Source organism: Amphiprion ocellaris, chromosome 4, assembly GCF_022539595.1.
Source record: "Amphiprion ocellaris isolate individual 3 ecotype Okinawa chromosome 4, ASM2253959v1, whole genome shotgun sequence".
Lineage (NCBI taxonomy): Eukaryota > Metazoa > Chordata > Actinopteri > Pomacentridae > Amphiprion > Amphiprion ocellaris.
In genome coordinates, this window is record NC_072769.1 from 39,484,714 (window position 1) to 39,512,611 (window position 27,898).

The window sequence follows — 27,898 nt, forward strand, 5'->3', positions numbered from 1 at the left end:
TCTTCTGTTCCCCTGGTATTCTTGAACTTGAGAGGATCGTTTGTCTTTGATTTCTTCTTTTGCTCCTTAATTCTCCTTAGGTGGTGTTTGTGTAGGGTGAGGCCAGTTAGGATAGACAGGTCAGAAATCACTCCACCGCCATGATAGCGATTTATTACTGATGAATAAAACAAAATACTGTTGTGGCTTGTTTAGCTGAATCAAGAAAAGCCATTCGGGCACAAAAAATGAGAACACAACATCCTTAAAGGCAAATAAAGATCCACCAGATACCACTGCATTATTCCTTTCTTTCAGCTTCAGCTAAATACCTTTTTGGCCTTCGTCATAAATAATAATAATAATAATAATAATAATAATAATAATAATAATAATAATAATAATAATAATAATAATAATAATAATAATAATAATAATAATAATAATAATAATCTCTGACTCTTAAACATGCTGTCAATGTTGTGTTTTACAGATAACCACATATGTCATACTCAAATAGATTCACCCACACAGGGCTGTGAAACAGTTGCATCAACAGATAGATGGATAGATAGATAATTGTTTCTGTGTTTTGTGTTTTTGAAATAATTTAATTTATCTAATCCATGAGTTGTGTTTTCACGTGGTCCCTACTGTCTGAAAAGAATACATTATTAAGACATTTCCTGCGGTGGATAGACAGTAATTATTTGAAAATTGCCTGGAATAAAAAACAAACTGAAAAAAACAGACACACACACATCTATTTTGGACACTGGGAGTTAGCTTTTTTCTATTTCAAATGAGAGTGTATATTTTGTCAACAATTAATGGTTGCTTAGGGCGCTGGGAAGGTGTTTGGCTACACCAGGACACTCTTTCTATAGTATTACAAGCTTCCTGTGGTTTAGATAATTAATGCTACAAGTCTCAACAAGATTGATATATCAGCTGTCAGGACCATAAGAAGTCACTGCTCATTCACTCTGCAGGGAGACCAAATCAAGTTCGACACAGAAGTCAGCTTTACATAATCTTGTGTGACTTTTTGAAATCTCATTCTAGCTTCTGTTTAGGCCTGCTATTAAATCCAGAATAGATGCAAATGTTAACAAGACACAAAGTTCTAAGCCATTATTCTATTTTGTGTAAGGCTGTTGAAAATACTAGTGCCTTGCTCCACCTGTAATACTCCCAGGGGGAGTCGAACCCCTCACTGTCAGTGCTCCTCTTTTACCCACCTCCTTCTTCAGTGGCTTAAAAATCTATTTCTGACCTGAGCGAGTGTGCGTGCTTGGTGTGAACGAGGATAAGCGCTCGTTTGTCAGTGTTTGTTTCTCTATGGGAAAGTCGATGAGCAAACGGCTTGTGTTGTTAGCTGAAGGAAATGTCAATGGGGGATAGTGGGAGCAGCACAGGGCTCCAGTGGGCCTGCTAAAGCCTTTCATCTGAGTTAGCCAGCATCATTACAAGCCTGCCATGTTTGCTTTTTGGTGCCTGCAGTTGGATGTGACAGTGTGTGCTGGTCGGAGGCTGTGTGAGAATGTGGTACAGTCTTAATGAGTGTGTATGGGTCCGTTCTGTCTGCCCATTTATGCCGCACAGTTGGCTCCTGATGAGTTTGTGTATATAAATTATTATCAGTGTTAGCTTGTGTGTATATGTGCCTGTGTCTAAGTGAGCCTACGGGCCATTAAGCTGTCAGTAAGGTCTGAAATTTGCTAATGAGGATCTGTGTCACATCAAAACAGCTCCCGATTAGCTTCCGACACTGTAGCCACTGGCTGACAGAGTATGTAGGTGTTTCGGTATGTGGTTTAGTGGCTGTTCTGTGGTCACTGCTATGCTGTTTCATACATAGTGTCTCACATCTCTAGCATGTCAAGGTGTTAGTGTTAGATGTCGCTAACTATGTGCACACGTACATCAGTCAGCCACAACACTGAAACCACTGAGGTTAAGTGAATAACATTGATTATCTTGGTACAATGGCAGCTGTCAGGACTTGGATATATTAGGCAGCAAGTGAACAGTCAGTTCTTGAGGCTGATGCGTTGGAGGATGTGTGTGAGGATCTGAAAGACTTTGACAGAGGCCAAAATGTGATGGCTGGATGACTGGGTCAGAGAATCTCCACAGCAGCTGATCTTGTAGGGTGTTTCCAGTATGCAGTAGTTAGTAGCTACCAAACGGGGCACAGGGAATGACAACTGGTGACCCAGCGACAGGGTTATGGGTGCCAAGGGCTCATTTATACATGTGAGGAGCCAAAGTTGGCCTGTGTGGTCTGATCCTATAGAAGACCTGCTATAGCACAAATGGCTAAAAACTCTAATGCTGACTGTGGTAGAAAAGTGCCAGAATACACAGATGATTGCAGCTTCTTCTGTATGGAGCTGTGAACTGCAGACCAGTCAGAGTGCTCTTGTGACCCCTGTCTACTGCTGAAAGTGGCTCAAACATATCAGCATCATAAAGCAATAGAAGAAGGTGGCCCGGTCTGATGAATCCTCTTTTTTGTTTACGCTATGTGGATGGTCAGGTGCGTGTGAATTGTTCACCTGGGGAAGAGATGACAGCAGGACAGAATGATGCTCTGGGCTCTGCTCTGCTGGGAAAGCTGCAGCCCTGATTTTAATGTTGTGGCAGATGTGTGAATGTAGTATCTACATGTCTTTGTGTACTCTGCCCTTTCTTCATCAGCTCTTTGCACTATGTATTATACCTCCTCAAGCCCACTGATTCTCTGAGATGCTGTGAGGTGCTTGAAGGTTGACACCAAATGAAGGTGCAATAGTGTCAGGATTAAGTAAGCCTCCTTATGGGCTAACTGAGGTTGAACAAGCAGAAATACATTTTTTAGCAGTTCTTCACTTAGAAGAAGTTGATGCACACATAGGGCAAGAATAATCCTAATGTACTTACCTATGACACTTCAAACACATCAACACCAGAGCTGCTATGTTGTATATTAAAAATATAAGATACAGGCTTTCATACACCCCTTCCATAGAATGCTTTTCTCTTTCAAACAGCTGGTGACAGAAAGACATTTTTTCAGGTTAAGGTGAAACAGTGAACTGCCAGTCACTATCAGTTTGTATTAAACAAATTAGAATAAGATCTAACAGCCACAGATGTGAAACATGGCACCACCGACAAAAAACATCACTCGTTCAACATAAAATTAAGAAGATGTAACAAGAATGCAGAAATTATATCTGGGACAGATAAGACTAAAAGGCACAACTCAGAAAATAGTTGTAAAATGGCTGCTACATCTGTAGACAGGTTTTATTGGTAAAAAATGAGCAAGATGGCATCATTAGGATTTATCAATTGCAAATCTGTGTTGCTGACTGGAGTTATAGAGAATAAAAGATGTGCATGTCTACTAGGCAGGGTAGAGTCTGACATCATTCTTTTGTGAGTTTCTAAATTTTAGTACCCTTTCAATTTTTTAAATATATATATACTGTTATATCCACCTGTAAGTTCAGTTATTGTTGTAGCAGTTTGTTTGGAAAGGCTTAAACCTCAGTCAGTGACATTTTGAGGGCCTAACAGCATAAACATGTTTTGTAGATAAGAACCCTTCTTCATCAGCCATCATGCCACACGCTTAAACTTGCAGATTAAAGCTTTAAAAGCAAAGATTTTGACCACTGATCTTTAGTTTGAGGTAGTGAAAAGCACCAGTGAGTATGAGGTGACGAGTGACCATTTTCATCATGAGTTCAAAGGGACCACATAGTATTCTGCAGGACTTTGGAAATAGTTGAATGTTGCAGTAATGATTGCTCTCCAGACCAAGAACGACATGAGTGCATGAGAATATGAAATGCAAACAGTAGTCTCAAACACTGGCCAGAACACACATACCACTACACACAAACACACTTTCATACGCACTAAACATTCAACACAGGGAATTCTAGACATCCCCAGCCTTGATTTGACCTTCATGTATATTGTTGTGAAGCATATGTTTATATTTCACACTAAACAAATCCCTGTGAGCCTTTCCAGTAAGCAGGGAGTGTGTGAATGTGTGTGTGTGGTTGTGCAGGAAACTGTAAGCCTACTGCTTAAACTACTACCAACTGAACTACTGTGAGCCTTTTACATTAGCCTGATTAGTGGTCAAAAAACAATAAATCTTCTTTTTTTTAATCCTTATAAACTAATTCGCTGTACAGACGACTGTTTGTGTGTGTGCGTGTGTGTGTGCGTGTATTTCAAATGCCACTCCCTCCTTTTTCTATTATGGCAGGTTACGAGTTGTAGGGTTCATTGTGACCCTTAGCTTTGCTAAGTCTGTGATATATGGCTGGCTGCTGCCATGTGATCAGTAAAGGGCAATCCGTGCCTGACATGTGTCGTTAATCACACATATACACCAGTCAGAGTTAACAAAACCATCGCTGTGCTATTTCATTGCCTTTTAGCTGAGTACTAAAACAATACCTCTAAGGCAGGAAACTAGGTTTGGTGTCTTCAAAGCACAGTGGTGAGTCATTTAAAGTCCCTCTACAGTGATTAACTGAACCCCTAAACAGTTATCTCTTTGTTTCAAGTTACATATTTAGGTTTTTCCCATGGTAATTATCACTAAATGCCTTAATGCTATCTCTCCACCCCATATCGCTGCAACTAAGGCACACCAGATCCCCTACAGCTCTGCTCAAACACTGTAAAATTACTCTACACAATGACAAGTTGTAATATTTGAGTAATTCAGCCAGATTCAAGCCAGTTACTGACTCTGAAGAAGAATGATATAAAAAGTCAGAACTCTGCAAACTGACAGGACTGTTTCTTTAGCTTTGTTATGTGTGAAATAAATCAGTGTTTCTGAGATTTTCACCAGTACACTGCAGCTTCATGGTGGAAATGCGCAGCCATGGCTCAGACTGCTAATTTTGTTCATGATATGTCTTTCAGCCTATAGTAAACACCATATGGACAAAAAGTTGATAATCACATGAGGGGGTTTACCAGCAGTTTACCCGCAGAAAGCAGGCTACGCTGGGGATTCTGTATGTCTCTCTCCCCATGAGCGTTTTCCTGTTTCTCCTGAGAGATCGTATGCCATATGAGATACGGAATCCCTCCAGCAAGTTCTGGGTCTACCCTGGGGTGCCCTCCCAGTTGAGGGGTGCCTGGAAAACTGGGGATGCCCACAAGGAGCTCCCTCCTAATGTCCAAGCTTTTGGACTTGTTTTTTGCCTTCATGGATAGGAACATTGGAGACAGGTAGGATGTAGAGGAAGAGAGAATTGGAAAATGACATGCAGCGATGGTCTGAGTAAGCAAAATCTGAGCTACTCAGCCATAGGATCACCCCAGTTACTCCAGCTTCTAAAACGCCTCATAGTTCAACAGTGCAGGACGACTTGCTGGCCCTTGAAATGTGACATTGTAGAAGCACTCATTTGTTATTTGAAAAACTATTATTTGGTTCCACCTTTACAATAAGGTGTAATTTGCTTGGCTGATCTTGAAAAACAAAAGGTAAACATTATTGAAAAGCCACTATGTGTTGTCCCTGGGAAATTAGGGATATTATTCAACATTGTGATTCAGTAACATGAATCATTAGTTTGGCGTCAGCAGTGCACATTGGCCATGATGTTCCTCAGAATGACTTATTAGTTTTCCAGGTCACTGGTAATAGCAATAATCTTAACATGCTAATGTCTTCTCTTCTTCTTTGTGATTTAAATTAATAGTTTTGCTTAGTCTTTGACTTTTGGAAATCTGTTGACATTTTGTTTTGAACACACCGGCAGTATTTACAGAACAGGCAGTACTGTTTTATGATAATTACAATACTGTTCCTCCTGTTGCCCTCCTTCATAAGTGGGTTCAACCACATTTAGACTTTGTTGGTAGATTTTAAAGGCAGAAATCATCATGATTATATTACCACCTGTGGTCATACTACCTCTGACAGATTAATGGGAGCCATCATACATTAAGCCCTTAAAAACATCACCTCAGGGTTAATAATTGTGGGATTTGATCTTTAACTGACCATTAAGATTCTGATCTGCCACAGGTTCACTGCTGCTTGACAGTAGTCCTTTTTGTTCCTGGAGATGGCAGTGTAATTAATTCAAGCACCTTTGCAACGACAGCACATAGACATGTGACATCAGTGGATGAAAACTGACCTCCACTTGATCTTTGTGTCTTTTTTTTTTTGGCTGCAGTCCGAGTTCCTTAATTCTGAGTTATTGCCTAAATAATTGAACTTCCTATTTTCTTCAAAGACATAAATAACTCTACTGAAACAGTAGCTGGGAGATGCTCAACATGATTTTCAAACTGTATTGCTGTCATAACGGATATGAAGAGTTATCTTGTCGAAACACACACAGAGTGATTGTTGAAGTGAGGGAGGATACTTAAATGATCACACTCCTCTTTGGTTGACTGTGTCTTACTGTCTCTTGATACTGTGTGATTTATCAAAGGAATTAAAAACCAAGAACATCCAAGACCATACTACCATACAGTGATCAACCATCACTTTAAAACTACATGCCCTATATTGTTCAGGAAGCCCTCACGGTTTCAAAACAGCTCTGACTCATCAGGTCTTGGACAGCATCCTTTGGGTTGTACAGCGAGGTAGATGCTCAGTGGGATTTAATTTGTGGGAATTTGGAGTGGTGGTCATTTCCTTGAAGTCTTTGTCATGTTCCTCAAACCTTTCCTGAGCAGTTTTGGCAGTTTGATGGTGTGCATTGTTGTAGTCAATGAGGAGGCTGGCACTGGGGAAGGCCGCTGCCGTCGGGGGGTGGGGGGGGGGTGGGCTGTTTAGCTTGCAACAATACTTAGATGGATGGCACTCATTAAAGTAACATCTGCATGAATGCCACGACCCAAGGCTTCCCAGCGGAACACGGCATTGTAAGAAGATAATCAATGTCCGTAGATTCAAAGTTGTGACTGGTTGCTGTATATGTTTATGGTCACTTTCAAGTGCATATTGTGTGACACTGTATGCACCATTGAGTGGGCAGACGACAGGCAGAGGTATACAGAAAATCTGCATAAAACAAGGCTGCAGACAACTAAATCATGCAGTGTGTCAGTGATCCAGAGACTGGGGATTCACAGAAGAGCTTGTTAAAACCTTCAACAAAGGCAGAAGTTGAAAAACTTCTGGACACATTCACGATATTAAGAACCTTACTTGTGCTGAAAAGGACAAGTCAAACCAGCTAAAAAGGCAGCAGTAAAGCCAAATCAGCATGTGGCTGCAGACAGTAAACAGCAGCTAGCCTGTCCCACTGCCTCTAATGAGCACTAATGTGTCACAGACTCCTGCACTTGGCATTTTTTAAAGGACTTTTATTAGGAGATGGTTGTTCAAATTCACTTTCTTAAATGCTGTCTACCACTCTCCTTTCTACATCACTCAGACTGTTGCCAAACATCATCTCTGTGTGTCTGTGATTTATGTCACCAGCAGCAAATGCAGAGGTTTCTGGAAGTATAACACAACACCCAGTGTGGTCTGCCGTCCTCTGTTTTGTTTTATATTGCACCCTCGTGATTGTTGAGCAAAGAAATAAGGAAAATGTGTGTCTAACAAAGGTCTCCACACTCTGAACAGCTAAAACTAATGAACATTATGTATGGGACATCAATCTCAAAACAAAGCAAAAAAATAAAACTTTAATCCCACCTAGAAGTGATTTGTCTGTCCATAGCGTGGCATTAACAGATAATTGAAGCATTGCTGTTACTCTAAGCATCACAATGTTGAGTGACTTCTCTAGTGAAACAACAATCTCTGGCCTTTATTGCTCATGAATTTACATTTTCTAACACTGATGCATTTTAATTAGTGTTTCAGTGTAGCTTTTGGCTTCCAGTGGCAGAGCTAAACACATTATTGCTTAGCATCACTGCAGTGGAGAAGGGTCTACCTGCAGACCTCACTCTTGGGGACCCTAAGTGTGTCAGACAATATGAAATACACACAGTCCTTCCTTCCTTCCTTCCTTCCTTCCTTCCGTCCTTCCTTCCTTGAGCATCTATTTTTCCCCAAAGAACAATATGACCTTTGCAACAAGGTGGTCTTTACCGGCATGTTACCTGATTAAAGTTAGCAGTGACAGGTTTAGCTTTAACAAGCCCATATTATGCTTTTTCAATTTTTGCCATTGCATTGGTGTGTTATACAGCATGGGCGTGTAAAAGCTTGGCAAAGTTGCGAAACCCAAAGTCATCCGCAAAAGGAGTCATTCTCTTCCCTGAAAACTCTGCTTCTTACCTGCTGTAAATGCCTCATTTGAAGTCCTGGTTTTACTTTTTTAACGCATTTACTTTACCATGTAGGACATTTGCATATTGTCTGCCATGTTTACTTTGGCAGGCCCTCAAACAAAGAATGAGCAGTTGTCTTGCAGTCTGCCATTATTTCCTCTCTACTATCACTTCTCTGAGTTGTAAATACCCATCCTCAGAGGTCTGGTTTATCATATGTAACCAGTGTTATCCAGCAGACTGGACAGGAACTAGAACAGAGCATTTCAGACGGGGTAAAAAGAGGTGGGACAGTATAAGAAAGAATAATGTAGTTTTTGAACATTTAAGCATGTAAAATTATTGTAGTTGATCCATAAATCTAGATATATACCTGTAAATTGACATAATATGTGCACCCAGCTAGTGTGGAAATGTTCATTTAGTGACAAAGGATTCATAAAAGATGAAATAAATAAAAATTAACATTATTTTCTCTTTTTTTGCCCAGCAGAACTTGATTCTTGCATTATTTAACTTTATAGCAGCACAGAATCTATACATTTAGCAAATATATACTGTTGCTTTGTGGTCCAAAACGAAGGGATGCACTTCCATCTTAGAGGAGGGGTGACATGCCTTTAGGTAGTATTAAAGTAGTAAAGATGAGGGATATGCGCAGCAGAGAATGTATTGTGGACTTGCTCTACTGTCTGGTTGCACTACCAGGTGGTAGTTCAACAGTATTTGTTTGAGCTGAGCAGCTGTTTCCAGTAGCTAGACTAATGTTAACTGCAGTGAACCATCAGCTATGAGAATTATTTATTTGTATAACACATATTATATTTGAATGTTTAGCTGTTGAAGAGATTAGTGATGTTACAGATTATTTACTGTGAAAAGACTGCAGCTCATTTGCTGTGTTTAATACATTGGATTTTGCCAGGCCAATAGTTGACTAGCAATTTTAAATAAAGACATTATTCTTTGCTATATAAATTGTATTTAAAGTAAGTTGGTGTTTACTTTATCTGTTCTACAAATTCCTAATGTAGCTGAGTCTATTTTTGTACGAGCATTAAGTGGATAAACCATTTTTATCAGCATATGGAAAGCATCCAGTGTGTTTCATTAATTTCAGCAGTTGTTTGATAATGCCGCCAAGGGCTGTTAACGCAAATTCTATTCATTCTTTATTCTCAGAACGCACTTATTCACCATCAGCCTGCACCAGACAAGCTGTTTCAGTGCTGCATCTCTCTGCTGAATTAAACCATTTGACATCCAAGACAATACATACCATTTTTAACAGCAAATGTCTCTGCAAAAATAAAATAAAATTAAATATTTTTTTAAAAAAAGCATTCAGCAACAAGAACCAAATTTTGAATACATTGTGTGAAAATTTAAATGTAGCACTTCACAACACAATCATAATTTGTCGGGATTTGATGAGGGTGTTAATTAATAACTTACCTCGTTTTAATTTTCTGCAGCATATAGATACATAAAACTACATCTGTTTACATTCTACTTGTGTTTTAATTTCCCCTGTATGTTTATTGCTCGTTTTTTATGTTCTCATTGTGTTCATCTCTTCCTCTCCTCGCAGGGATCCTATTACTCCGCTTCAACAACCTAATTTCCCAATGGGTTTCAATAAACTTTTATGTTATCTCACCAATGAGTCGATGATTCCTCTGGTAGATGCTGCGATTTAAGAGAACTCCTTTTGCAGTCCCTCCAGATCTCAGTGCTTTTCACTCTTAAATATAATAAACCTTAAGATAAATAGGACGCAGATTAACAGTGTTTTGTATAAAGCATCCTCCTCTGTATTGTAGTCAGAAAATACCCTGGAAGCCAACCTATACCTCTGATCAACACAGTCTACCCCTGGAAACACTCGTCTATGAGCTTTCAGTAGCTTTTACTAAGAATTGTGTGCTCTGCTCACTCATTGGAAATCCATGGGCTGCTACTCAGTCATATCAGAACTCCTGCTCTCTCTATTCTCTCTCCAGCTACACAGTATTGATTCCTCTCAACACTAAGCCTCTGACTAAACCACTGAACTCTCCTTACTCACTCACTCTTTCCTTACTCCTTTATTCCTCTCCAGCCTTTCAGCTGCTTTACTCTTTCACAACCTCTCAATGGTGCCCCGTTTCTTTCTCTGTGTCTTGCTCCTGCCTGTGATCAGAATTTACAAAATATTTCAGAAACAAGGTATGCAAATGCCTTGTATTATAGCTGTCTTCAAGCTTGTTGCAATAAGTGGGATAAAATATTTGTTCTGGTGTAATTCCTGTCTGGGATTTACTGTTGTGTACTCGATTCTGTGAGGGAAAAAATGTGTTTCATTTTATGTTTACTCTTCAAAAGTATAAGTGTGTGTCCACATTTCTTAATGCATCCTTTTCCTCTCTCCATTTACGACCCCTATTAGCCTCAAACTGCAATTTTTTCTCGCCTTTCCAAACAGTTTCCAGAATGTATAAATCGTTAAACACTCTAATTTTGTTTCTTCTTGCTTCTACAGCTGTGGTTTCCAAAACTTTAACAATATCTTTTATTTGTGTGAATTAAACTGTACAGTAAAGTGTCATAAGATGGGTCTATGTTGGAGTTTAATGCCACTAGGTCTGTGACAGCTGGGGTCAATGCGATTACATTATCAGGTTTTAGTCCATTTATCTGACCCATTCTAGTGAATGCGACAACTCTTGGACACACTAAGAGGATTTTATTGCATTTGCTTGGGCTGTAGGATGAACTGATTAATATGTGGTGGTCAAAAGTCACTGTGAATACATGTCATTTCCATTCTTGTGAACACAATAAATCAGGAATCCCTGAATGTCAAGGATGTCTTACAAATGTTAACTAAAGGATGAACTCATTAGGATTTCATGGCCAAAGGCCAATGCAACCTCACAAAACATGTTTTTGGCCATAAATACAGAATTCATACAGTAATTATCACAAACTTTAACACAATTGCCTTGTTGACATCTTATGGAAATACTATAGAAAGTAAACTTATAAAACCAAGTGTCCATCAGAGTTATTTAATCCAATGTACCATATGTGTGCATACAGATATGGTGTACCTGTATAATCGTTTTTATGGCTTTTGTCTTTGGAAGAGCTTCCAAAAGGCAACAGACAAACATAAAAAAATCACACTCAAACTTATCGAGAAGTTCTTGTCTTATAAGACTTGCAGCAGAAGTTCAAAAGGTGTGTGTCGGTGTGGGATGGCTTTTGTCAAACTTTACCACTAATGAGGCACTCAAAGACCTCCACAGAATCATTTTATCATTTGTGTGAACCTGTAGGAGACAATATTAGGCCTCCTGTGCATCCCAAGGCCTCAGGGTCAAGCTGGCTTCCAGATACAAACAAGAGTAGATGAGAGATAAACCTTCACAAAAAATACACTAAGGAATAACATACCTAGCATCTGCAGTAAAATATAAAAAACTAGTAAAAAAAAAAAAACAACTAGACTTTCACCACACTTGACTGGTCAACAGAGGATGTTCGTTCTGGCCTGGCTTTTGTGAGCTGCTCTGTTATTTGAATAAAATGTTTTCTAAAATTCCTCTCTCGCTGTCTATTCTGTTTCTCTCATCCAAGACTGTTGTGTGGCCATGACGAGTGATGAGGAGGAGGACCCCGGCGTTGCAACATCAGCAGCAACGGCACCGTCAGCCGCAGCAGCCTCCTGGGTGACGGCCGCCACATCCAGGGGCGACAGCGATGATCCCGTCACCACGTCGTCCCCCTGCAGGCCCTCCCCACACCACCACCCATGTCCCGAGGAAAAGGAGGCGAAAGAGAAGCAAATAGAAGAAGGGATTATTCAAGAAGAGAGGAGAGAGACGGAGGAGGAAGGACAACTGGTGGAGTGCGAGGGGGATGATGAAGACGAGGATGATGATGATGATGATGATGGCAGCAGTGATACCAGTGTGTTAGTGGTGCCCTATCCTGAGCTGGTACCTGTGGTCTTCTTCTGCCTGAAGCAGACAACGTGTCCCCGCAGCTTGTGCATCCGCATGGTCTCCAGCCCATATCCTTTTTCCTGTGAATGGTGATAGTGTGAACTTGTGGATCATCTCCCTGAAAGTCCTTTCATGTCTTAATCCATCATCACTTAATCACTCAGCCTCGTTCCATTTCTGGCCTATAAAGAAACGATTAAGAAAGCTATACGGTTTCTCTCTGGGTTTATTTTCCATTAGTAGGTGATGGATTTAGCTGTGAACTCACCTAAACCCTGGCTTCTGGATATTTCACCTCATCTGACAAGCTCGCAACAAGTCCAAGCTGCATTTCTGTCGAGGTTCATTCCTCTGAACTTCCCTCCCATGCTGGAGTGTGTGAGGTTGGAGCCCAGTCAAGGTATTTATAAGTATAGATGACATCAAGGGCCAGATTTACTGATGCTTTCGCACCTGTTTATCCATAGAAAATCTGACACATTCATGCCTCAGAGGCATGCTGTATTTACCAAACAGGCACACCAGACTGGAGATGCATCATTTTAGCAAGTCGTTGCAAGGTGCACGTCTGTCCTTTGTGCACACAGATGTTGATAGTGTACTCTAATTTGCACAGAATAGAAGCGCATATAGTGAAAATGAGACCTAATAAGGCATGACAAAGACAGAATACAAGTGTCTTTTCCTGTATTTAGAAGTTCCATGCTGCTATTTAATTCCTGCATAATTCAAGGTGATGACGCTCTTTTCATCCTGACTCTTTAAGAGATCCATCTTTGTGTTTTTGTGTCGTGACTGTGTGTTCTGTCAGGCTAGTGTATGCATAAACACACCCAAATTATAGCTATGCCTGTACAAAAACAGCAGGAGTGCTCGATTACAATACAAGCAGCACACTGTGTTAGCTGCATGCCCCCAGGTCCAGCAAACGCTGCTGATCAAGCTTCTTCAGAGCAGCACTTGCAGTGTGGCGCTGTGTGACTCATGCACAAACTCCCCAAACTCAGTAAAAACCAGTGTAGTAACACAGCAGGCTGATACAAGTGAGAAAGATTGTGTGGAAACGCAGCAATATGACTGACTAGTTTGTAGCCTCTTTGCTTTCCAAAGGGCAACAAGATGAGCAAATAAAGCAAACGTGCAGCAGTGAGATGGAGAGACAAAACGAAGGATGTAAAGAAATATGGAAGAGGAAGAAGAAAGGTAACTGTGGGACAGATGCTAAGGATGGTAGCAGAAAAATAGGTAGTTTTTAGAGATATGGAGAAGAGAAGATCTGTAAGTGTGACTGTGAGCTTATGTTTTCAGCTGTATTTTAGTTTATTTGCATGCATATGAGCATGTGTATGAAACAACCATGATTTTATTATCATAAAAAACAGAAACAGCGACATCTTCCTTCTTATGTGCTTAAAATTGAGAGCAATATACTCACATTGTGCTTCTTACCATCCCATTAAGCAGGCATCGCCTCACCTTCTGGTTGACTCTGACATGAATTCATAAGCAAATAGAGAGAAAGAGGCAAAAAGAAAATAGTGGGAGTGTTGCTTAATAGGCAAACCATTCATTCAGGTCTAAATGAAACATCTTCCAAAGTAAAATCTCTCAGAAGAGCAGTCAGAGAAAAACATTTGGCTTTGTCTATTCTTTGATCCACTGTCTCTTTCTCTCTCCTGCTGTCTCTCTCCATGTCTCTGGTAGGAGTTTTCCAGTCCTGCCTCCTGTGTTACCTTGAAAAGCTCACAAGTGAATTAAGTATAATTTTCTCCACTAGACTAAGCTTTTGTGTCATGCACAGACAGACAGACAGGGAAAAACAGGTTCTGTTACAGCCCTGCAGTGCAATTGCAGTGATTACACATAAAAGTCACAGATTTTATCTAAGAGAGCTAAGAATATGACCTGAGCAGAGGGTTGTTTATCTGAACCCTCCTCACCAATATGACAACAACAAATTTATGTAAAGGCAACGCTTGCTGCAAAACATTAGGCCTGGCAGGCTTTACAGCCCTGTATTATATGAAATTTTACAGACCCTAAACTGTGGTAACATAAAGCACTCACTACTAGTTTGGCTGTTTTACTGCTGTTTCACTAACTACGCTTTGTTATGTAAGCTAAAGAGGCCAGGAAATGAACTTCTGACTAGCCTACATTGTTTATTTATTTATTTTGTGATCGTGCCCTGCCTCCCAAAACGTTTGTTCCTGTTTGTCTAAACTGCATCCTCAACTACATTTTGAAAAGGTTTTCTTGTTGTAAGGGAACAGTGTGATTAATCAGGAGGCAGTTCTGCTTTCATATAGCCACAAAGTCCACATTAGGAGGCTACAGGTGTGCTAATTTGGTTAGGTTTAGACACCAAAACTACATGGGAATGTTGACGTAAACATCATGGTGGTTGGAGTTAAGATTTGAGTTAAAACTGACACTATTACAACATGTTTGAAGATTCTCCTCTATTTTCTGTGTTAACCCGGTCAGATTCCCATCACATCTCTACTAATCAACCACAGCATTCATACTGACAGGTTAAATAGATAACACTGATCATCTCTAACAATGCAATGTCCTGACGGGAAACCTTGTCTCCTGGCATTCATGTAGATGTTACTTTGGCAAGTACATCCCACCTAGCAGACCAAGAACACCTCCTCTAGGGGCCTTTCCAAGCAGGACAATGTACAAAGAGCTCAAGGATTTTATCGGGCCTCCAAACTATCCAGTTTAGCTGTGTGTCTGTGGCAAACGGTGGAATGTCTCCAATTCATGAAGGCTCTGCCCAGCAATCTACTGCCAACTTGCCTTACCCCAATATGTAAGAATAATTTTGGTAGCATATAGGGGACAAGCATGGTTGGTGGTAATGTTGTGACTGAATTGTGTATGACTGGATGACGCTTGAAGTGGGAAAGCCATATAATAATTTGCACACAACTGTTGACTAGAAATGGAGTTGTGATACGTCACAAACAAGCATAACCCAGGAGACAGTAGATTTGTTTCACTGAGAATGCTGTTTAGTTGACAAGTTTTGGAAGAAAGGACTCAAATTCAATGAATTAAATCATGACTTTACATCTTTAGCTCCACGTCTCCATGTCAGGTAAGGTTCTGTGCATGCCAACGCCGTCTCCATTCTTTATCTAAACATGAGATCTTTCTGATGGACTGTTATAGCCTTGCTGCACAGCTAAAGGAGGTTGGATTTACATTTTGTGTCTGATTTGCTCTGCTTCATGAGGTCTTAAAAGGCCTTCTGATTGACTGAACACTAAGAGTGTACAAGTCTTTGTTTCACACAGCTGCTGGACAGCACTATACCATCTCTCAGCATTCAATCAAATCACTGCAACTGAATGAGAAGAAATCTGAGTGAATGTGGGGGTTTGTGGATGTGTGCTTGTGTTGACGTGTGTGTCCGTGTTTCCTCCCTAAAATGAAAGGGCTTGTATTGACCAAGTCTACTTTCTCACATTGTGTGGTTAGATGGAGTGGTGCAGTGGATTGATCTGCAAATGAAGTCCTCTTTGTTTGTGCGGATACACGCCGTCCATTCCTTCAACATGTCAGTGTGTGTGTTCATGTGCTTCATTTTACTCAGTGTCGATATTAGCAAAATTCAAGCCTGTCTCCCAGAAATTAGATTTCCATTTTACGGTATTATCTTTCTTCCATTTGTGTTTCACTGTGAACTGTAATTGCCGGTTAGATTATGTTCAGGCATTCTGGTTAAAATTCTCAAAGTGCTACTTTTATAAGCTGATTTTTTTAGGTGTTGACTGGCTTATAAGGAGGACACATAATTGCATCATCAAAAAGCAATTTGGTGAAAGGTTTGGGTAATGAGTCGGGTTAAATCTGGGTTAAATGCAGAAAAAGTGACTTTAGAGATACAATATGTTCTCAACATTTCGTCTGAGTTCTGTTATTTTCAGATGGGCCTTTCTTTTATATTTTCCACATCACTGGTATTAGTTATAAAAACATTTTGCTCAAATATATGACCTCTGGGTGCAGTTTTTACTAATATAATATAAATCAAAGTGTTCATTGTAATTGTTCAGTAGCGGAGTAATCAGAGGTTTAAATACTGTTTTCATAGTTGCAAGTTTACTGACTTTAGTCTGTTTCTCATAGACTAACTATATGATTAAATGTTAGATAGATTTTTATGAATAGTTCATGCAGTCATTATGTTGCAGCTCATTTATTCACAAATCCAACAAGATGATATCCTGTCCAGAGATGTACAGTATGTCCACAATGTCTCAGCCGTTTTTAGGCCTTTTTTGATAAATGAGTTGCAACCTCACTTTAAATTGCAGCACTGTTGGACGCTGGCATTAATAACAATAAATAAAATATACAGGCATAAATTACTTTTGATGCTACTCACTGTGTCACTTAAAGGCAAGGTAGGATGGAGTACAAATTTGACCATCTCCTTGGTTTTTGTAGGCTCTTTCATGACAAACACTTTCAGGATGAATGGATCTTGTATCTTGTTTGAGTGATTTAGAGAACAAAACTGCAATTTTCACAGTTTAAAACGCCTTTTGGAAATTGGCAGTATCTGTTGTCATACTGAGTATAATGAAGTTTGTAATCACAACAATGATGGTTACTAATCAACAAGATGTGAGTCACAAAAATAGTCTTTCTTTAGCATTACAAGTAGAACTTCTTACCTGCTGGATGTCTTGTATATGAACTTGTAGCCAGTTTTTTTTCTTGTTTTAGAGTTGGTCTCCACTAGCTGTCAAAAAAAGAGCAAGTTGGGAACAGTTGTTGCAGCTGTAGTGACATGATTGCGAACTGAAAATTTAACTCTGCAGCTGAGTGACCTGAAGCGACCTGTGAGGAAAATTTGAGTGCACTTGAACAAATCGGGGAGTATAACTTGGAAGAAGGAGTTTTTATAGTAAGAAAGGTAAAATGGACACACGCAGAAAAGACAGGGTTGGAATTGAACAGCTAATAGAAAGTGTTATCAGGACTTAAGGAGCTGTTTGATACTGTAGCTGCTGGCTCAGCTCCCCCTCCCTCTGCCTCCCTCTCTGTCTCAATCACTCTCCGTCACTCTTTCCCTTCTAGACAGTAAATCATTTGTAGTTTTCATTGTGTTAAATCATTTTGCAGAGGCAGAGAGAGGCTGTCAGTGTGGCAGAGTGGGATAGTTGGCAGCCAACTTAAAAAAGAACGCCTCTGGCAATCCACCGTTATAGACAGATAAAACTTTTGTTGCACTGTACTAATTCCAAATTGCTATTGGACAAATTTTTTCCGTTCACCTCCTGTCTTTCATTTGCACATCACTTCTTTGTTGCTGACTGTGGCCAGCAGGCTTATTTGTTGCGTATCTGCTCATTTTAGTAGAACTGTCGGGGTCTTTTTCTCTGTCTGCAATCTACAGTAACACACACCCAAAATGTCTCTTTGTTCTTGTTAGGAAGGAAAGACTAAACAACCGGTTAAGAATTGTTTTAGATTTTAAAAAAGATAAAACTGTTTTACAGATGACAAATATTGCAGATTCAATGATCATTTCCAGTATATCAGTGAGGCGAGACAAAAGTTTGGAAACATCTCTAAAAACAGAGTAGAGTTTATTATAAACTAACAATTTTCATGTATTTTTTAGTCATAATTTAAGGCATCCAAAGTAAATAAGAGCTTGTGTTGATACCTGTGCTTTAATGAATGTTGATATTTAATAATATTTCTGTCAAAAGGCAATTTTTCCAACTTCACTTTTATCAAGTCTATATATCTGAACATACGTCATCAACACCTGAAATGTAATTTTTTCTCTTCTCAGGCATTAGTTGGATAAATGCACTTTAGGAACTTTCATTGCATTTACTGCACAATGTAGCTGCAACAGCAAAACTATGAATAGCCTCACCCAGCGTTATGTCTGGGTGCGTACAAAGCACTAATTATCAAAGCATAATACTGAAATAATATTATTCAGCACTCTACTGCTGTTAAGATTCTGCATATTTTATCCAGTTTTTATCTGCTGAACTCCAATGACTGTTTAATGTGGAAGAGCTGCTAGTTCTGCTGATCTTGCTGAGTATCACTAGTCAGGCCTGCAGCTCTTACTTTTAGTATATTATTTAGTTTCACCTTACAAATATTGCATGTGTAAGTACACTGCAGATTTCAAGTTGCTCTCATTTAGTATCAGCGGCACTGCAGAGATATCTGGAAAAATAGACTGAATATTAATTTATCACATCTAATTATATTGATCAGCTTTATGAGCGATGAATTGTGATTGCACTGAACTCCAGTTCCCAACGGAATAAATGCAGCTCTGATAATAATCACAACAAAACTTTTTTTTTAATTACTGCTACTAACAAACAATGATACAACTCAGACACAATAGCACACTACATTCACACTACATTCACACTGCATTCACTTACAATATGAGAGTTAATGAATACTTTCATGTAGTAAATGAAATTGTACACAGGTAAGCAAACTGAGTGTTGTCTGGAGCTGGTGTAAAGTGGTGATATATTTAGAATCACTTTCAAACTGAGAGGACAACTGTAAACTTTAAATTCACCCTGCTAGCAGAAAGAAAGAAATATTTGCGTAGCCTTGACCAGAGCTGAAGTCAGGTGAAGAGGGGAGTGTTGCAGTGAAGATCTGCTGGTTGAAGTTGGTTGAGAGATCCAGAGACAGGATGGGCACCTTAGGTAGGGAACAAATAAAAGTCGGTGAAGGAAAGAAAAGCTTACATTTCATAGATTATCTTTAATAGCAATTTTTTTTGAGCAAGATTCAGATCAGCTTCTAGCCAGTCAAGCGTGTGCTCATCTACAGCGATGGTGTTAGTGTTTATCCTCCTCAGTCCATGAAGAGTCAGAGGCCGAATCCCTCTAGAACTAACTGTAAGGCCATTCCATGAATATAAATATCTAGTTGTTGAACCAATAGCATGGATAAAGATGTGGGGTGCTGTGGCCCAGCTGTTTAAGATCAGATTAAACATGACAGATCTATTGTTCAGGGTAACTGAAATAATAATGAATGGTTTTGCCTCATATAAATTGTTAAATTTCAAATACACTTTAGCAAACTTCCGATTATAACTAAGAATTCAAATGTGTACATTGTAATAGTGAGAAAAAAAGATTTTTGAAGTGTAAATGCTGTGTTTGAGGGTAGAAGAGTACTGCCATGGCTCTGAATATACTTAATAATAAAACAAAAACTTTGCTGAGTGGTTGGAAATGGTAATATTGTATACAATATGAAGAATAACAGTCAAGATTCTTAAAAGTAGAAGCACAAATCTAACAGCTTTAAACCTTCTCTCTACTCAGTATGACAGTGAACACAAACTAATTTTCCATTGGCTCATTCTGAATGACTGCTTATGATTTGGTTTCAATACTGTGTAAGGAACTTTAAGTCACACATTAAGTTGACCAACACTGGAACTCCATAACTGAGCATCAGGTCCCTATTTCTGAGTTTTGTCCTGTAACAGATCCATTTCACATTACTGTAACTGGTCCACCAAACCCAGAAACATGGAAGCATTTTATTATTCTGAAAATGAATAGACAGAAGCAACTCATTATAGATAGATAATTACCAGATGATTATCATATACGCAAATGATAACCTAAGAGCTTACAATTTATTTTGCTGTCACAGTCTTCACTTTGATTGTGTGTTCCAAGTGTTTATCCATTACTGGTCCTGTAGGATTACAGAGTGAAGATCACAGATTTCAGATTTTGAGTCATTACTCCACCTATGAAAGATTTCCTTTTCTTTTAAAATTCTAGATGTTAGCCACAGGAGGAGGAGAAGATCTGGAGGTGAATTGCAGGTCACTGCAAGATTGGCAGCTTTGTAGGCTCTAGTTTGCTCATTGTCTCCAAAAGGACATTAAATTGTCTCTGAGTAGTCCCAGATGGATCCATTTCCAAACTGATGGCCTTGGATTTTGTGAGTGGTTAGTCTGTGATGCGTCATTATTAACCTGTTCATCTGCCCTTCAGTGAGCTACACAAATATTGTGTTATCAAATGTTTAATTTGCAGTATAACAAAACAGAAATTGTGTAATTTACAAAGATTTTTACTAATGCCATGATCATAGGTGTAGCTTTCAGGTGGGATTGAAGAGGATGTTTACCCTCAGTATTTAGAACAGCTATGTTTGTCCATCCCAAAGAAGCAAAGGTGTTTTATTTTGAAAAAAAAAACAAAACATCTGTATTGTTGTCAGTGATGCCACAGTGACACTAAACAGAGCCAATTCATAAAGATGACGATCCCAAAACACAGATATGTTATACGTGATATGCTCTAAATGTGCAGAAAGTTTGGCTGAAGCACATATCCAGTTCAAAAAGTCCAGTAGTTTATATATTAAATATAATTGCTTTATCATTGATGAGACAAAGTGCCACATGCACACTTAAAGGGGTTTAGTAAATCATGTCTGACTCAGCAGTGATAAAATTAAATGGAAAAAGCTCTGCTGGAGAATAAATATTTGAAATCAGTGTTTGAATGAATCTTATGTTCATGGCCAGACCTTAAGGGCAGTGAATAATTTCTGACTTGGATATTGATTCTCACTGGAATATTACCAAACCTCTCACAGGGACTGATTTGATTTTACGTTATTATCATATTTCTGTTCAGTATTTTTGCCTCTCATCCTACTCATTGGATTAACCTGTTGTTTGAGGAAAACGTCCACATTATTTCATCCGACCATTCACTTTGTTACAGCAAAGGCCTTCTCTTAAAGAATCTAAAACATTTTACTACCACAGGCCTTCAGTCTTGTTGTTAGTGGTGGTTGGAGAGCATAAAATTCAAGCTTACTTAATAAGAGAACCAGGGTAAATGGGGTTAGAAGAATTGCTTCAGCTGGAACTGAATTTCCAGGTTCCACACAGTATAACGTATTCAAACTGAGGTGCTGCTAGCAGTCTTACCATCTCTATGAAATAGCTACTTGTTTTTGCTAAATTGTACATTTCCCATGCTGAATCGACTGCAAAGTTGCATAAGAAAAGAAACGTCAAGTCAAACACGTCATGGTCTGTGGTTTCTGTTCGTACAACAAAGCTGTTTCCATCAGGGAGTCCTGTCACGTAGAGAAGGAATAGAATAGAATAGAATAGAATAATGGAGATCATTTTTAAACCCGAGATGTAAAATGTTCCTCTCTGCAGCTAAACCTGTGCTTGTGAGTTTGCAGGACTGAAGAGAGATATGGGGAGAGGTGAGGACAAAGAGAGAAGAGAGGAGAAGCTGTGTGAGGATAAACAGAGCAACTGGAGTCGATATATTCTGCTCCAAACCAAGTCTGATAGGAAGGGAAGGTCAGATTAATAGTTTCCAATTCACTTTCAATCTCCTCTGGACCAACACATGTGGCCCTCTGTGCCACCGGCAGTACCGCACAGACTCACACTCTTTCACACAAACTCACATTCACAGTGAACTACAGGTTCGTACACACAGACAGTATGGAAACAGAGCCTGTGTCACTGCTTTCCATGAGTTCATTTTTAAATTTTAATGAGTAGTTTCTTCCAAAAAAGGACACAACTCACCTGTTTGTTTGTCTGTTTGACTCTCCTGTCCTCTCTGCTCATGTTAAAGTGCTGCTCTGAATGATCATCCCCTCATTAAGCCTCTGTGATAAGGATGAGAAGTGTGTCACTGATAGTTTTGTGATTGCATCTGTCTGATGGATGGTTCGGTGATTAGCAGCAGTTTACCTCCAAACCAAGTTGACCTCTGAAGAATGTAATGAGCCGTTTGGACAAGACGTTGCCACTAAAATTACACGAGCTTTGAGTGTAGCATACGTACGTCAAGATAATTGCTCTTTAATTAATGGGCGTCTGCGTGGAGGGGCGGGTCGGGTCATATGCATCGGGGTGTGTAATGGATATTCGCTCATGTTGACTTTTTCCATATGCCCTGCATCAAGAAAATGAGAATCTGCTAAATTTAATGCAATTTGACAGTTCGGGGATAGCTGTGAAATGGGTGACGTGATTGGACGATGGTTGCATTAATCCAGCTAAACTGGATCGCCATGTACAAGATATCTGCTCAGCAAAATTGATTTAATTGCTAAATTAATTTCCTGGCAGCGGCTGCAGGTGTTGCTTTTAATGATGTCTAAGGGTAAGTTTTTTTTCTAAACAGCATTTGGCTTGTGAGACATCCAAAAAGAACCTTATATCAAATGTATGTTATGGTTTTGGGTTGAAAAGGTATAAAATTAGACGTTGGTATGGAGGTTTCCACATATTGGTTTTGCACAGGAAAAAAAAAGTTCTGGATTTGAACCTGCTGGTTAGCTGAGGCCTCACTGTGTGGAGTTTCATGTTCTTTCTGTGCATGTGTTTTCTCCAGGTGCTCCCACTTCCTCCCACAGTCCAATACACGGAGGGTTAAGTGGTGATTCTGAATTGGCTATAGATGTGCGTGGTCTGTTGGTCTCATTATGCCAACCTGTCCGGGCTGCCTCTTGCCCAGTGTCAGCTGGGATAGACTCCAGCCATGCATGACTCTCTACGGGATAAAACAGCTACTGGATTGATAATCTGAGAGCGCAACTGCCTCATTGGGCACCCTGGTGTTTTGGTAAATTAACACCTAGGCAACATTTTTGTGGGTTTGGGTGATAAAGTAGATGGTTTCTTTTATCTTCTTTTAATTTACATAGACCTGCAAAGCTGTCTGAGAATGTCATTTCTGTCTATATGGATAAACCTGACATGACCTACTACCTGGCATGCTACTCGTGACATGTGCTTTGCTGCTGCTCTTGGCATAAACCTGCCCACCCTCCATCTGCTTTGCTTTGATTTTGGTTTTGTTGAATCTTGGAGGACCTTCATTTTAAACTCACATTGAGGTGTTGAGAATGAAACATGGGCTGTAGCGAATGCGCCTAGGGTTGGTTGAAAGCTCATATGGATGTTGCATTTGTTTTTAGGTGTGTTTTTATTTTTTTATTTTTTTTTTCTTTTGGACCTGACGGTGGTTGCTTGATGCTCTGGCCTACGTAATATGTTATAAGGTTTGGAAGTGTTGGCTCCTCTGGTTAACCACAACACACTTTATTCATATAGATCTTTGCAGAACCATAACTGCAGCCTTGCTTGTAATGTTTCCTGTTGGTTGTGATTAGGTTTTCCATTCCCTGCACTATACTGGTAGATTTTCATTTACAATCACAAAAACAATCCACACAGGAGTCCCGTAAATGTGAGTTTATGGTTGAGGAAACAATAAATGTTCTACTTGTCAGCGTATCGGTCTCCCTCTCTCCAGAGTCCCAACTGTGAGCTCCATGGATCACAGTCATCCAAATGTGAAATTTGGTGAATGATGTGCATCATTATTTTTGCTGATATTTTCAATTACACCTAACCTCAAGTCAGAAACATTTATTGTCTGAAGTTATGTAGACAACATGAGTTAACTTGTTTTTTGAATGATGTGTTTTACTGCCACATCTCAGCAGTCAAACTGTTAAGATTCCCAAATGGACACTACAGTAGTGGCCCAAAACTAGAAACCTGTTACTGACTGACCAAAATGAAGACTTCATCAGTCAGAGGAGTCGGGATGTTTACTGGTGACGTAATTATTGCTGAGTCATGTGCAAAACATTGGTTTCTAGCTTACTTTCTGGCCATATAAAAAAAAAAAAAAATCTAACTGCTGGAGTTCTTTTCTTTTACTCAGGCTGAGGCTTGATTAAGATAATAATGTGGTTATTTTGCTATGGTAACCCAAAAGGGAGAAATATGTACGACAGAATTTTTAAGAGCGTGTCAGCATTTGTAAGTATCTGTCAGTTTGGCTTTAAATATAGGCAAATTGTGAGTTAAGTCATACATCATACAAATTCCAGCAATTCCCTTTTGCTTATCTTGTTTATGGATCACAATGGTGTCAACCATGCACATTTTTGCTTGTACCCCTGGCCGCTCTAACTGTTTGGGAATGGGATTGGCCTGATAGCAAGGTTATTCTTAATATCAGTGCTACTTTAATTGTGACCTCTAAGAATTTTCACAATTAACAGTCCTGTACTAGTTGTGTTGAACTACTTTTAATCCTCATCCTCCCAACATATTTAACACAGAAGGACCACTGACTGAAGTCGCTGCAAAGAATCATCTACTGTACGAAAAAAACGCTATTGCAAGATGTAGGCTAAGTTCTTCTCAAAACATTATTACCTATGCAATAATATCTCCTGAAAAAACATATTACTTTACTTTATTACTGTGAAGAACAAAAGAGCATTTGTCAATTGACCATTTAATTTTTTACAAATTTGAAATGAAAAAAAATGTCTCCAAATTTTATCAACAGCAAATAAGACTGGTCTTTCTCTATTTGCCATTATTGCCTAAACAAACAACACTAAATATTCTAGATCTATTACAGCCAAACACATTTTTTAGCTCTTAGAAACATGGTAAACTTCCTCAGTTCTTTCTTTTTGCATACTCCCTCCCTCTGCAGCCTGAAAAACAGTCATGTGCTATTTTCTCCCACACTTTCTCTATATCCTGACTGACTGCATACCAGTCATATTCTTTACCACCAGTTTAGCTTCATATGATAGCACAAGTACTGATAATCTCAAAACATCTTATTTTTAACTTATGTCTCGTATGCCTGACTTTTAGTATTATTTTATGAAGGATAGTATTTAGGATCAGCAGCAGAGCACAAGGAGATCTACCTCAGTTGGGAGGTTGAGGGTTAATCTTCAGGTTGAGAATATCACTTGGCTGTATATGTTATATGTTAACCATATCACTGTGTTGTACGCAGGTCAGTGCTTCCACCTATAGAAAAGGATATAGCTTGTGGATGTGTTGCCAGAGGGAATAGAACTTGACAGCCTGTCTCCCTCTATGGAACACTGCTGTCTTTGAAGTGAACATGCTGCATGGATGAAGAATAAACTTGTTTATGAAGACATGTTGGAATGGACAGTGCTGAAGCTGCCAGCAGCTCTGATGGAAAAGCAAGATATTGTCTCTGTTGACCCCTTTGTGTTTCCGCCAGTTTTCATCCGCTGCTGTTTCTTGTGCCGCTCACCTTTTTTCTTTTTCTACTCCCATTCTCTTGCTGGTGTGCCATGTGTCTCTTTGGCTCTTCTTCTCCCAGCCATGGTGCTTATGCTAATGCTGCTATTAATTATTATGCTAATGTGACTGGTAATCACTATGCTAATGTCACTTTACGTATCTGTCAAACTGGTGGAGAGGCTGCACACAAGGACCCTCCTGTTCCTCTGTTCTTCCACTTCCTTCTCGTGTTTTTATTCAGTTTTTAAGTGTCTTTTTTGTTTGTACACTTTAAGTTTTATTTCTTACATGATTTTAATCTTTTGTTTTCTATGAATACATTTGCCCAGAACTTTTGTCGCTCCATTTTCCTTTTCTCTGTCTTCCAAAGGACTGTTAAATGCTGCCACTCCCACTACTTTCCCTTTTTCTATTGCCGTTGTTTTCAATTTTACCGCAGCAAAACAGGAACAACACTGTCAAAGCTGTTCACAAGCTAAAATTGCAGCTACAATCATCCTCATTCAAGCTGAAATATACCTCTTTTACCACCTTACTGCTGTGAGGAATGCGTTTACTCGTCTATACATCACGTTTGTTCATTCCTCATTGTTTCCACATCTCCCCACTCCTTCTGCTCCTCCTCTCCTCCCCTTGAAATGTTTGCTGCCACATGTTGATAGAGCGCTGTGACGCAGACGGGAATGTGACACCCACAAGGAAGTCCCACTGACACTGTGTGTGTGTGTGTGTGTGTGTGTGTGTGTGTGTGTGTGTGTGTGTGTGTGTGTGTGTGTGTGTGTGTGTGTGTGTGTGTGTGTGTGTGTGTGTGCGCGTGTGTGTGTGTGTGCGTGTGTGTGTGTATGTATCCCTGGCAAAATGTGTGAGGAGGATTTTGATTCATTCTTTTACATTTACTTATGCGTGTGTGACAGGAAGAATAAGAGCATTGATGTGTGCCGGCAAAGGCACTCATGCAAGTTCATGCATCTTTTTTTTAATTTATATACATATTGAGCGGAGAGTGTTTGTGAAAAGATAATCCTCACCATTTTACATTTATTAAACCATTTATTTATTTTATCCATAATCAGCACAAAATACACAGATTTTCATCAAAATGTTTTTTTGAATTTATTCAAAAAATTCTGCTGCTGCATAATAGTGATGTTAACCACAGTTTGCTGTAGATAAGATTCTAATTTTGAAGAACACTGCTTTGAAATAGCTTAAAATGACAGGAAACAAAGAGAAGAGGTAAACAAGGGTAGAAAATGCAAATGAGCCTCGTTATTATGCACTTCAGTTATTTGTGTGTGAAGTAACTTTTAAAAAGTGCTGCATAAGGGAGTTTTACAAACTAGTTTTCATGCAGTTTTGAATTTTTCCTAAATGTCTAAATACCACAGCCAGATGACATTCACTGTTGCTGTCTATTACAACAGAGTATATAAATATGCACATGAAATAAGGTTCAAAATATACACTACCAGTCAAAAGTTTGACACACCTTCTCATTTAATGGTTTGTCTTCATTTTCATGACTACTTACATTGTAGATTCTCACTGCAGGCATCAAAACTATGAACACATATGGAATTATATAGTAAACAATAAAGTGTGAAATAAGTCAAAATGTGTTTTACATTTTAGATTATTCAGAATAGCCACCCTTTGCTTTGATTTCTGCTTTGCACATTCTCTGGGTGAGCTTCATGAGGTAGAACCTGAAATGGTTCTCCAACAGTCTTGAAGGAGTTCCAGAGATGCTGAGAACTTGTTGGTCCTTTTACCTTCACTCTGTGGTCCATCTCATCCTAAACATCTGGATTGGGTTTAGGTCAGGTGACTGTGGAGACCAGATCATCTCCATCATCTCAAATAGTCATGAAAATGAAGAAAAACTATTAAATGAGAAGGTGTGTCCAAACTTTTGACTTGGACAGTAAATATTAGAATACTCTATGGCCTTCCTGACTTTGCACTAATATTTTGTATCTAGCTGTGTGCTGAGCAGCTAATGTGGTGTTTTTTCACTGCAGTTTTCAGATGGTTTGTCTGTCAGCACAGCAGCTTGATCTCTTTTTACCATGAATATTCTCTTGATGAAGTTTGAGTGTCTGTAAATAAATATTTGTGTCACTTTTCAGCCTTTCTGGCTACTGAATCTTACCCAAATCTCCTTGTGTTTAGAATTATTTGTTGTTATTACTGTTTGTCTGTTTCATCATTTTAACTTGCCAGAGATTAAGTTTATGTGCATCTGCACGTTCATCTTTCTACGCCCACTCTCTTTCTATAAGACAGCTGTTTCTCAGTCTGTCGGTGTCTCCCCCACTTAGTGTTTTGTTTGTGTCCATGAGTGTCAGATAAATGACTGTTATTAAGCATTTAAAGCCATCAAACTGCACTAGTATTTTGTTTAATTGTAGTCACTCTGTAAACATTACACAGTCATGATACTAAGGAATTATGTTAAATGATGTAAAACCAACATAAATCACCAGATATAGAATTTAACCAATGACAAGTTAAG

At 39.2% G+C, this 27,898-nt stretch overlaps 1 protein-coding gene across 4 annotated transcripts in view; it reads left to right on the top strand.

Annotated features, from left to right (window-relative positions):
• Nucleotides 1–27,898, top strand: part of LOC111587353 (voltage-dependent T-type calcium channel subunit alpha-1I-like) — a 277,496-nt gene that overhangs the window by 83,050 nt on the left and 166,548 nt on the right. For all 4 annotated transcript variants that reach the window (XM_055010174.1, XM_055010175.1, XM_055010173.1 and 1 more), the window contains exon 2: nt 11,884–12,318. In XM_055010174.1, coding sequence (XP_054866149.1) covers nt 11,884–12,318 — 435 coding nt within the window. The remainder of the gene's footprint in view (nt 1–11,883; nt 12,319–27,898) is intronic.